The 12,754-nt window shown below is 33.5% G+C and overlaps 1 protein-coding gene across 1 annotated transcript; it reads left to right on the top strand.

The window, feature by feature from the left end:
• The first annotated feature begins 203 nt into the window (after positions 1 to 203).
• On the top strand, positions 204 to 3,471 carry LOC131645841 (uncharacterized). The gene is made up of 5 exons (XM_058916040.1): positions 204 to 1,132; positions 1,259 to 1,345; positions 2,154 to 2,560; positions 2,606 to 2,793; positions 2,899 to 3,471. Exons 1-5 carry the CDS (start codon positions 204 to 206, stop codon positions 3,412 to 3,414), a joined length of 2,127 nt encoding a protein of 708 aa, XP_058772023.1. The 3' UTR covers positions 3,415 to 3,471.
• Positions 3,472 to 12,754: the final 9,283 nt, after the last annotated feature.

Raw genomic sequence — 12,754 nt, 5'->3', positions numbered from 1 at the left:
TACTTTGAACTCAATTATTTCGCTGCAAATTAATTTTTTTTTTTTTTTTTATACTAAAATTCATGATTTTTTTTCTCTATAAATAGAGACTTGGTTCATTTGATTTGGACACAGAAAAAAAAACCAAGTTTTTCACTATCTTTCTCTATTATTATCTTTCTATTAGTGTTTTTTTTTTAAGTTAAGTGTCTTTTTTTAGTGAAATGGATCCCAATAATCATTTTAACACTCAAAATTCTGCTAATTTTCCATTTAACCAAAATCCCAACAATTTTCAAAATCCCAACAATTATCAAAATCCCAACTATTATCAAAATCCAAATCAATTTTCCAACCAACATCCTCAAAACATACCTAGTTTTGGTTTTCCACCAAATTTCAACCAGTCATCCTCTGTTCCAAACTTTCAACCATATTATGGATCTATGCCGAGAAATCCATCTCAAACACCCCCGTTTAATGGTTATGTGACAATGGCGAATGCAAATTTTCCAAGTGGTGGTGTACCTGAATTTCCCGAGTTTTCAACACAACTAACTATTGGTGACATGATAGTTTCTAATGAAGTCGCTCCAAATTCAGAGGATTCAACTCCTAAGAGTAGGAAAACTCAGCAACCAGCATGGAACACTGAACAAAATTTGGTGCTAATTAGTGGGTGGATTAAATTTGGAACAAGCAGTGTTGTCGGGAGAAACCAGAAAGGTGAAACATATTGGGGTAAAATTGCTGAGTATTGTAATGAGCATTGCTCATTCGATCCTCCGCGTGATGGACCTGCATGCCGAAACCGTTTTAATTATATGAACAAAGTGTTGGGTAAATGGATTGGCGCTTATGATGGCGCTAAGCGTATGCAAGGAAGTGGTTGGTCGGAGAATGATGTTTTGGCAAAAGCGCAGGAATTATATGCATGTGGGAAGAATGTTAGATTCACTTTAATGGAAGAATGGCACGCTCTCCGTGATCAACCACGTTATGTTAGTCAAGTAGGAGGAAATATTGGCTCAGGAAGTAGTGGATCTAAGAGATCTCGCGAGAGTGATGCATGTGGCTCAAACACTGTAGAATCCAGTGCTCGTCCTATAGGAAGGGAGGCAGCTAAAAAAAAGGGTAAAAAGAAAAGCAAGGAATATGCCTCGGAGGTGGTGGACAAAGAATGGGCTGAATACAAAGAATTCAAGACGAAAGAGCTTGAACGATTGGACAACATAGCCTTGATGCAACAGCAGGCTAACAATATAGCCTTGGAAAAGACTAAAACCAAGAAAATGAAGATGTATCTAAAGCTAACTTCCGAAGAGCATCTAGATGACCGGAAGAACCAGCTGTTGAAAAAGTTGGAGGCAGAACTGTTTGATAATTAATTTCAATGAAGTATTTGTCAGTGTAGTGTTTGCTTTAATTATTGTTGTTTCAATATGTCAGTGTAGTGTTTGCTTTAATTATTGTTGTTTCAATATGTCAGTGTAGTGTTTGCTTTAATTATTGTTGTTTCAATATGTCAGTGTAGTGTTTGCTTTAATTATTGTTGTTTCAATATGCCAGTGTAGTGTTTGCTTTAATTATTGTCGAATCTATTCGAATATATTCCTTATCTGATAATTAACTCTATACAATAAATTATTTCAAATCCGTCAGTGGTCCACCACCCACATCCAATATATTCCTTATCTGATAATTAACTCTATATAATAAATTATTTCAAATCCGTCAGTGGTCCACCACCCACATCCAATATATTCCTTATCTGATAATTAACTCTATACAATAAATTATTTCAAATCCGTCAGTGGTCCACCACCCACATCCAATATATTCCTTATCTGATAATTAACTCTATACAATAAATTATTTCAAATCCGTCAGTGGTCCACCACCCACATCCAATATATTCCTTATCTGATAATTAACTCTATACAATAAATTATTTCAAATCCGTCAGTGGTCCACCACCCACATCCAATATATTCCTTATCTGATAATTAACTTTATACAATAAATTATTTCAAATCCGTCAGTGGTCCACCACCCACATCCATTTATATATAGGGACTCATACATCCATTTATGTACCAATATCCCAAATCCCATCCAATCTACCTCCAATATCACAAAAAAATGGATCCATCACAATATCATTTTGATATCGCAGCCTACAATCAAAATCGTGAAATTGAAGAAAATTATATAGTCAATCGATTTAGAGAGCGTAGAAACAAAATATCGGAAGATAATGCACCTCGTAGTAGAAAATATCTCAATAGAGATCATGCAGCGGCAAACCAAAGACTAATTGACGACTACTTTGCCAATGAGCCTACATATGGCGATGCAATGTTTCGTCGTCGGTACCGGATGAAAAAAAATGTTTTCCTTCGAATCGTTGGGGACCTTTCAAGTAGTGATAACTACTTCACCCAGCGAGTTGATGCAGCCAATAAAGAAGGTATATCACCCTTAGCAAAATGTACCACAGCAATGCGAATGTTAGCATATGGTGTTGCAGCAGATGCGGTCGATGAGTACATCAAAATAGTAGGTACTACAGCATTGGAGTGCTTACGTAGATTCTGTAAAGGAATCATACGCTTGTACGAGCAAGTGTATCTGAGAGCACCAACCCAAGATGACCTGCAAAGAATACTGCATGTTAGTGAAATGCGGGGGTTCCCAGGGATGATTGGGAGTATTGACTGCATGCACTGGGAGTGGAAAAATTGTCCTAAAGCATGGGAAGGACAGTTTACTAGAGGGGATAAGGGAACCACCACAGTTATTCTTGAAGCAGTTGCATCTCATGACCTATGGATCTGGCATGCCTTTTTTGGATGTCCGGGAACGTTGAACGATATAAACGTTCTAGACCGGTCACCAGTGTTTGATGACGTGGAACAGGGAAAGGCTCCAAGTGTGAATTTCTTTGTGAATCAACGTCCATATAATATGGCATACTATCTAGCTGATGGTATCTACCCTTCTTATCCAACTTTCGTCAAATCGATTAGACTTCCTCAAAGTGAACCCGATAAATTATTTGCAAAATTTCAGGAGGGATGTCGGAAGGACATCGAACGTGCATTTGGAGTGCTCCAAGCTCGATTTAAAATCATCCGTGAACCAGCTCGCTTGTGGGACATAGCTGATTTGGGTATCATCATGAGGTCATGCATCATATTACATAATATGATTGTTGAGGATGAACGAGATTCATATTCTCAACGTTGGACCGATTTTGAGCAATCTGAGGAAAGTGGATCTAGTGCACCACAACCATACTCGACCGAGGTGTTACCCGCTTTTGCAAATCATGTGCGTGCTAGATCAGAGTTCCGTGATCCAAATGTTCATCAAGAATTGCAAGCTGATCTAGTGAAGCACATATGGACAAAGTTTGGAATGTTCCGTGATTGAATTATTTGTGTGTTGTATTGCATTTTAAATTATTTGTATCGTACTAATTACGTTACTTGTGTGTTGTATTGCATTTTAAATTATTTGAAACGTACTAATTACGTTAATTGTGTGTTGTATTTTAAATTAATTTAAGATGATTTGTATCGTATCCAATTATTTAAATAAATTTTGTTTTTATTACAAAAAATTAAAAAATAAATTATTAAGTATTTATTATTTTAATTTAATTTTAATCGATAATTGTAATTTTATGTAATCATAAAAATAAAAATAAAATTTAAATAAGAATATGAAAATAAAAAGTGGTGGGGTAGGGTGTTGAATGAAAAACCATTGGAGAGGGTAAAAGTTGAATGGGTGTTAAGTTATTAGGTGGAAGAAAGAGAAAATGATGTGGAGTGTTGGGAGTTGAAAAAGAGGGTGTTGAGTTTTTCAACCATTGTAAAAGCAAATTGTTTTAAATTGATTGATATTTACTAAACAATGTGATTTTTATTATTTCAATTAAATAATTTATTTTTTTAATTACACACGCTGAATGTGCATAAATTCAATTAAAAAGAGTGAAATGTTTCAATATTTAAATACAATTGGCTAAAAAGATTTTTAATTTTGAGAAATTTGTTGTTGCTATTAGATTTCTTTATTTGATAATTTACAAATAGGGGTACAAGAGCCACGGATCATTCACAAAAGAAATATTAATGTTTAAAACTTCCAAATATCTATAACTTGGTGCAATAAAAGATTCACACTTGTTAGCGGAAAGAGTACTTAGAAGCAAAGAAAACTTGCAACACACTTCTCCATGAGATTATTTTAGTCGCAAAAAGGCCTCGGGCAATGGCCAGGAAGTTGAACCATAACCAGTCCCTTTTGATACCCTCTTCCCACACAAAGCGGACCTTAGATCCACGACATGTACCCGACATCGAGAAAATTGCACCTTGCCACGAGCTTGGAGGAAGAGGAGATAGTCACATTCCACCATAGATCCATCATCCTCACCACTCGCCGTAACACAACTGTATTAACATTGAATTATTTAATAATTCATTAATTGTTGTAGATGCCTCAGTTGTTTATATGAGAGTTGTTTATACGAAAGTTATAATTGTTGATTTCCCAAATTGGTTGTTTGACTATTGTCAGCTACTGTTTGGAACTATATGGTTAAAATGTAATTTAATCGATTTTATGAAATATTTGACTAATGATGAATGGGTAAAAATCTATTGATAATATCCTATTGCTATGTGTACTATGGTGTACTTGTTGTTATATGAGAATAATTATGATGTTGTTTTGGATTGTTGAAGGAAACATATATCGACATCTTCTCAAAATAAATCCCTAACAATAGAACATAAATCATCACAAACAAATTAAGTACCTCTATAAAATACTAATCATCTTAACATTGTGCATGTAAAAAATTGAGCTGCCACATCATTGGTCATATATCAATATCTCTTAAGAATACATCAGTCAAGACCATATTCGATTTCGATACCAGGGAAGCTTTAAGCAACTTGATACCCTATTACAAAAATATAAAATTCATGTCAATGTAACAAAATAAATACTTCATAAAAAATATAAATGAAAATACTAATTAATTACCTCTTTCATCCCCAATTCCACAACCTTCTCTTGCAAGACATCAACCTCTTTGATATTGAAGCGTTGAAGTAAGAGAATCATTGAAATAGATGAAACTAAGGGCTGAATAACCAAATCATCCATCACCAAAAACGTTACATCATCTTTCACAAATTCATTTTTAGTTGAAAGTTTGCCATTGGTGTAGATTGCAAGATAAAGCATATAGAATTCATTTGAAGAGATTGGATTTAAGAGAAGGTCCTTATTTTGTTGTGGAAGCATGAATTTTTCGTCGAGATTTTCGACACTTCGATACACATTATTTAAGGTACAGTTGGTACTATTGTCTAGGAGGTTTACTACGGTACCCAATTTCAAGGATAGAAGGGAAAAAAGAAGGTCTACTACAGGTTTTGATGCTTCAGCAAACAAAACTTGTTTGTTTTTGGTGTCTATGAGAAGTTTCATGGTAAGTTTGAAATTTGAAGCCATCTTGAAATATACCTAGGTTAAAAACTAAAACCCTAATGTGCTACAAATACGTAATAAATAAATTACAAAAATAAAATTTGAGGGTATAGTTTGAGAGCATAGAACCTGTCAAAATTTGAGCAACTGGTGGCCATGAATTAGGGAGAGATTAAAGGAATAATCAGTTGGAATTGATTAGTGAAAAAAAAATTCTAACATGCAAACAGTCAAATCCTATTTTTTTTGTTCAACTCATGGACTCCTTTTTTTATTAACTACCAAGCATGTTTATAAATAATCAACAAATTAAGATTGAACTAAGTGTTGCTTGTTTTAAAAAAAAAAAACCTATAATATTCTTATATTAAATAATATTTTCATTCAAATTAAATTAATAATTAATTATTTTAACTGCTTATTTTTCATAAAATATACATATATTATTTTATACATGGAATAATAAAATTTATTTTGTTAAAAAATTGAATGTACACTTAAAAAAAACAACTACACACATATTGACACTACTTTTGCAATAAAAGAAACACTTAATTTTAAAATAACTAACTTTAAATAATATTGTATTGTTATTGATTTTAATAAATATAATATAAAAATAAAAAAGTAATGAGATAAAATGTGGAGTAAAGGGTATAAACAGGAGGAAAATACTTACATGAACACAACCATAACACATGTACTTGCACACAACCAATCACATTTTTTTATTAATTAAAAATTAAAAATTAAATTGTCCTTCTCCTCTTTTATCTCAACCACCCTCATAATGTCAATTAAAAACGAAATTAAAATTTAAATAAATTTATGTTTTCTCTATTTTCATTGGTTGTGCCTAAAAATATGGATTTAGGTTCGTATTTATGCAAGTATTTCTCTAAACAGGAACACAAAAAAACATCTCCTCTCTTCTTCTAAGTAACTCTACATCATTTTAGTCTCTCTCTCATTTCTCTTCACTACCAAAAAAATTAGGGCTTACATTTTTCCAATGACATTTGAAACTTCTCCATATAATCTTCCTCACTTTGATTCACTCTCGGAGCTGAATATTTATCTTGTGATAAATAAGAGAAACAATAAAGTGTTGTACGCTCAGGCCAACAAAGAAGTGGTAGATTTCATATTCGATATATTCAACTTATCAGTTTTGGATTCCATCGAAATTGTCGGTGATTCAGAAGCTGGGCTATATGGAAACATTCGCAAGAGTATCACCAATCTAGATGTGAAATGCAAACTTCCTGTTCCGGGTAGATGTATTGCGGATGGAGTATTAGTTGTGAATGAGGTGCTTGACTTAGCTAAAAGAAGTAAAAGGAATTGTGTGGTATTGAAGGTAGATTTTGAAAAAGCTTATGATTGTGTAAGTTGGAAATTCTTAGCTTATGTGTTAACCAAAATGGGGTTCGGCCCCAATTGGTTAAGATGGATGGAAGGAACCATTTTTTCTAGTGATATGTTTGTTCCCATTAATGGAAGCACCACGAAGGAGTTCAAAGTGGAGAAGGGGTTGCGTCAAGGGGATCCTTTATCCCCTTTTTTGTTTGTTTTGGTAACGGAGGTTCTCACGACTTTGATTGTAACATCCCGATTTTTATTAATTATATTAGTAATTATATTATTTGGTGTTTTTAATAATTATTTGCTTAATTTAGTCATTTCTGATGTTTATTGAAATTTTCGCGTTTTGGGACGATTTAGTCGGTACTAGTTGGGGATAGCGGGTCAATATTTAATCGAAAATTTTAATATTTTTAGTATTAGAAATATTAATGAGTTAATATTTAACGTTTTGGGAATTTTCTGAGTAATTAAGATTTGACCGGAAATATGAGACATTGAGTTATTATAGAATTTTATCAGTATTTATTTTACTATTTTATTTGACTTTATTTGGTGTGTTAATTAATTAATTGATTGTTAGAAAGTATAGTAATTGATCATATTAATTAACTTGGTGTGTATATTTGTGTTTATTTAATTATTGGTTGTATTTAAATTAGTAACTAAAATAGAAATAATAAATAGATTATATTATATTGGGCTTATTTATGGGAGTTAGAACTAAATAGGGAGTGTTAAAATTAGGCCCATATTGTGAAGTTGGTAAGGGTTAGAAAGTGAGGTACCACATTCCCCTTCATTCTTTTTCATTTTCCACGGGTAGAGAAGAAGAGGGCAGAAAAGAGAAAAAGAGAAAAGGGGAAGAACAAATGGGAGCTAGGGTTTGGAGGAGACATTGAAGAGGTAAGGGGGAAAATTCTTATTATTATGGGCTAGTATAATTAGGTCAATGGGTAGAAACATGTTTAGGTGTAAATCAATGATTTTTATGGTTTTGAAATTGTAGGTTTTAATGAGTAATCTTTGATTTGTGATAATTAATTGTGTTTGAAATTGACATATGAGTGTTATATATATATATATATATATATATATATATATATATATATATATATATATATATATTTCCTGTTTCTATAGCGCTAATACATATGTGGATACAGTAGTGATACACAAATACAATTAAAAAAAAAAGAGTGGTATGTAGTATTTCAACTACTGTAGCGTTTTCTTTAAATTGAAAAAAAAAAGTATATGATGGAAACTTGTTCACCCTGTAGCGTTTTGACCATGACTTGTTTAGTTTAATTCCTTATTTTTCAGCTATAATAGAAACATAATCATATAATGGAAAAGTATATAAAAAATGAAATAGTTGTGGTATCTAATGACAGTAGCGCAAAACAATATATGCCTCTCTTTTGTTACTATAGCAATTTTTTTAGTATTGAAAACAATATATTCCCTGTTTCTTTTTAGGTTGATCAAAAGAAATAAATAGTGTTGTATAATTTAAACAGTTCCGTTTGACCGAATAGTATAGTTAAACGGTATAATTAGTTGTCCGGAATTTTAAGAAAATTTACGTGGTAGCTAAGATTAATTAGTAGATTAACATGATAGTGTTATTTTGTTGAAATGATGATGTTTTACGAACCGACCGAAATTGGGTAAATTTGAATATTTCTTATATCAAATATTGATTTTGTAATAGAAAATAATAGAGTAAATTGGAACTAATGTAAAATAATTATTAATTAGTTGATTTAATTAATAGTTGAATTAATTTCAATGAGTTCAATTGATTGGAATAAATTTGGAATTAGATCAATTATTCGATTTGTCGGTAAATTACGGTATTTTGAGGATTTGTCCGTAATTGTGTTTTGTCTTGAATATGTATGTTGAGAAATATATATTTCCATGCCAATGATGTTGTGCTAATATTGATTCTCTGTGAGTAGTTGGTTAATATTAATTCTAATGATTAATTGTTTGATGTTGAAAGTGTGTGTTCATGTATAATTGGCAAAATGAGAATTAACATGAGATAGTGTGGTTACTAGTGTTAATTGGATTGTGTGAATCGTAATTGATTAATTGACCTCTTGTATGTGAATGATGTGTGTGTTGTGAATGTTGTGTACAATTGGTGGATAATTCGTATGGTTGAATTATTGTGATATGCGGAAAGTTAAGATGGTAGAGATGATCTTAATTGCATATATTTGTGACATTGTACATACATTCATATCATAGTGTGCCTTGAAACACAGGTGGATTTGCTTTGAAACACAAGCGGGCTTGGATTCTAGAGTGAATCGGAAGCCGTGAACTATATGTTTACAATTGGTGGACTTTGGTCTTGTCCGGATCGGAAGTGTGGCTTAGATTCTAGAGATATGAATCGGAGGCCGGTGAAACTTAGAATTTCACATTGGTACAACATGCATAGTGTCACATGTTTCATTGAGTTACATTAGAGTTATGTGATAGTTGACTATGTGCATTATGTTGTCATGATATGTGCATGATTGTGATAATTAATTATGTGCATTATGTTGTTGTAATAAGTGTACGAGTGAACAATTGATTATGTGCATTGATGTCGTAATGTTATGTGTATGAGTTTGGTAATTGATTATGTACACTTGGTGTTGTAGCGATATTTGTATTAGTTGATAATTGAGAATGGGTGATGTTTGAATACGTAATTGGTTAAATGCGGGAATATGTGATAATTATGGCTATGTGTATAATTGAGAATATAGTATTGAGATATTATACTCTTATACTTGGTGTATGCTTAATATATGTGAATTATGATTAGCATTAATTTTATGATTAGGCAAGTGTAATGCATTTCTATAATTGTTGATTTAACCATTGTATCTCATTAGACTTTCTTCATAATGGTTTGTATTCTCACCCTTCTATTTTAATGTTGCCCTCGTTTGGCGACATGCAGGTTTTGGAGTTTAGTAGCTCGTGCGTGATCTAGCCGGAGATTCTTCCGTGTTTGTTGGATATTAGGTAGTGAGTCGATGCTCTGGTCCAGTAACACTGGGTAGACTAGTCGTGTTGAACTCATGTTTCTATTTGGTTATGTATTATGTTATGACTTGAGAACCTGTTTATTTGGCTACTTGTTGTTGAGAGGCTTTTAAGCCAAATATTCTGATTATGGCTTATTTTGTTGAGATGATTATTGAGATATGATCATGGTATGGGACATGAATCATTTTATGAAATGCATGAGTATTTTAGTATTTTCCGCTGTGAATGCATATTCTGTGTGAATTGTAATTAAATGTTTAGGTGTTATTTGAAATGACCAGGTGTATTGTATATTGTAGATAAATGCTGTCAGTTTTTAAAAGCTTTTAGTTTTTGAAAACGTCGATGTGACGCCCTTTTGAATTATATGCATGCTTATTCTCTGATTATATGCTTATTTATTTTGGGGTATAAAAGGGGTGTTACATTGATGAACAAGGCTATTTCTTTAGGATATTTCCAAGCTTTCAAAGTTAATGAGAAGGAGGAGGTTAGTATGCTTCAATTCGCGGATGACACCATAATTATTGGGGAGGGAGACACTTCAAATCTTTGGAGTATGAAAACGATTCTTAGAGGCTTTGAAATTATGTCGGGAATTAGAATTAATTTTCATAAGAGTAGCATTTTCGGAGTGAATGTTGGTGAAGGTTATCTTGAGGAGGAATCTACCTTCCTCTCGTGCAAGGTTGATAGGCTACCTTTTAAGTTTATTAGCATTAGAGTGTGAGATAGTCCGAGGAAGTACTCTATATGGAGGGAGTTGATTAAGGCGTTGAAGAATAGGTTGGTGGCGTGGAAGGGAGTGAACTTAAACTTGGCCGATCGAGTGTGTATGATTAATGTCGTGTTAAATGCTTTACCGATTTACTCTCTTTCTTTCTACAAAGCCCATTCAAAGGTTCTAAGCAAAATTACCGCCATTCAAAGGAAATTCCTTTGGAGCGGAAGTGATTTTAAAAGATCCATTAATTGGGTTAGTTGGGAGATTGTGTGCAAGTCCATCGAAGAAGGTGGTTTAGGGGTGAAGAATGTGGAGGTTATGAACCTTGCGCTTCTTAGTAAATGGAAGTGGAGGATCCTTACGGAAGAGAATGTTGTTTGGAGGGGAATTCTTGAGTCTAGATACGGAAATGTGAAGAGGAAGGTGTTAATTGGGGATATCTTTGTTATCACGAACTCGGACTCAATTTGGTGGCGTGATCTTATTATTTCCGATAACTTGAATTACTTTTAATTCAAAATTTCTCAGGTGCGGTTATGTGCAAAATTGGAGATGGTGAGGACATTCCCTTCTGGTACGGCAACTGGGCTGACTCTTACCTTTGATGGTGCTATTTCCATAATTGTTCGCGATGGCCAGGGATGACGGAATGGCAGTGGCAGCGGCTGGAACTCACTCGATCTCAGGCTGGCAGTGGAGTTCGGATTTTTTCACGCCTTCCAGCAACAGCAGCAGTGCAGCGCAGCAATGGCTCGAGATGAAGGAGTTACTCGATCTAGTTACTCCAAGGAGGGGTATCAAGGACTCTTTCAATTGTCTCATTAACAAGGACGACAGTTACTCGGTACAGTCTTGCTATCACTGGTTTTTTACAAAGCTGTCTGGGCCTCCCCTTAATGCTGAAGTGATAAAGGCTGCATCTTTTTTGTGGAACCTTAATGCCCCTTCTAATTATTTGTTCTTTGGCTGGAGAATTATCCATGATAGGATTTCTACTAAGGATAACTTGATCAAAAGGGGTATTGTAGATGTTAATAATTCTTTTTATGTGTTCTGTTCGTTATCGGAGGAATCTTTACTCCATTTGTTAGGAGGTTGTCGGGTGGTTGTAGAAATTTGGTCGAAGGTGTTTGCATGGATAGGAGCCATGCCGGATTTCTCTTTGGAGGACTTTTTGTTATTCCCTTTCTACTTTGTTAAATTAAAGAGCTTGGTCAAAAGGAGGATTGTGGGTGTTATTTGGCTTGCGACGTGTTGGAGTATTTGGATGAGTCGCAATAATATCATTTTTAAAAGTGGAAGTTTTAGCTTCCTTGACTGTATGACGGTGTTAGTTTTCCGATCGTGGACTTGGTTACATTCGAGTCTAAAGCTTGTTTCTAAATGTAATTTTCATTCTTGGCATGTTTCGCCGCTTTGTTGCTTTGAGTAGCGGTTTTCTTTAGCCTTGTATATGGGAGGAGCATCCCTTTTGCTCTTAATCAATTCCATTGCCTATTAAAAAAAACAAATCCTACCACATGTTCATCCTTTTGGAAGGTGGAAATGAGTTTGAAGATTCTAATTCTACAAAGCATCCAAGCTCTAATCCTTCAATTTACTCTAGCTATGTGAAGAAAAATTTAGGTTATTATTACCTGATAAGTGATGATCTTACTATTAAGAGATATGATCGCTTGTTTCTGTATGATCTAAACTTTGATTTAAATCCTGAGGGTAAGGAAGAAAGAGTAGTTATCATGACTAAAGTAAAGGTAACTATTGTTTATAATACATTAATATATTTTGTATTATACTATTATGTTATTATTTATTAATATCATCAATTGATTTTTCTGGTTGTTTGGTATTAGGCTACTAATTTCATCAAAGCTGGCATGAGAGGCTCAACAACTGTTTTGACTGATGTGTTTCTGGACAACGAGGTTGTTGACGTCAGTAAATGATTGCAGTAAGGGAAGGAATGTTCTTAGGATTTTTTTTGTCTAAGTACCTGACTTGACTTCTATTGTTCCCTTTGAAAGGGATTCTATAAGTGTTTGTTTTTATTGACCTTTTACCAATAATTTTCGTTCAGGCCGTCAATGCTTTTTAGGTGTCGAGATATGCCTGGTT

The sequence above is a fragment of the Vicia villosa genome, linkage group LG2 (assembly GCF_029867415.1).
Source record: "Vicia villosa cultivar HV-30 ecotype Madison, WI linkage group LG2, Vvil1.0, whole genome shotgun sequence".
NCBI classification, from domain to species: domain Eukaryota; kingdom Viridiplantae; phylum Streptophyta; class Magnoliopsida; order Fabales; family Fabaceae; genus Vicia; species Vicia villosa.
This window is presented reverse-complemented; position numbering and strand designations above follow the sequence as displayed.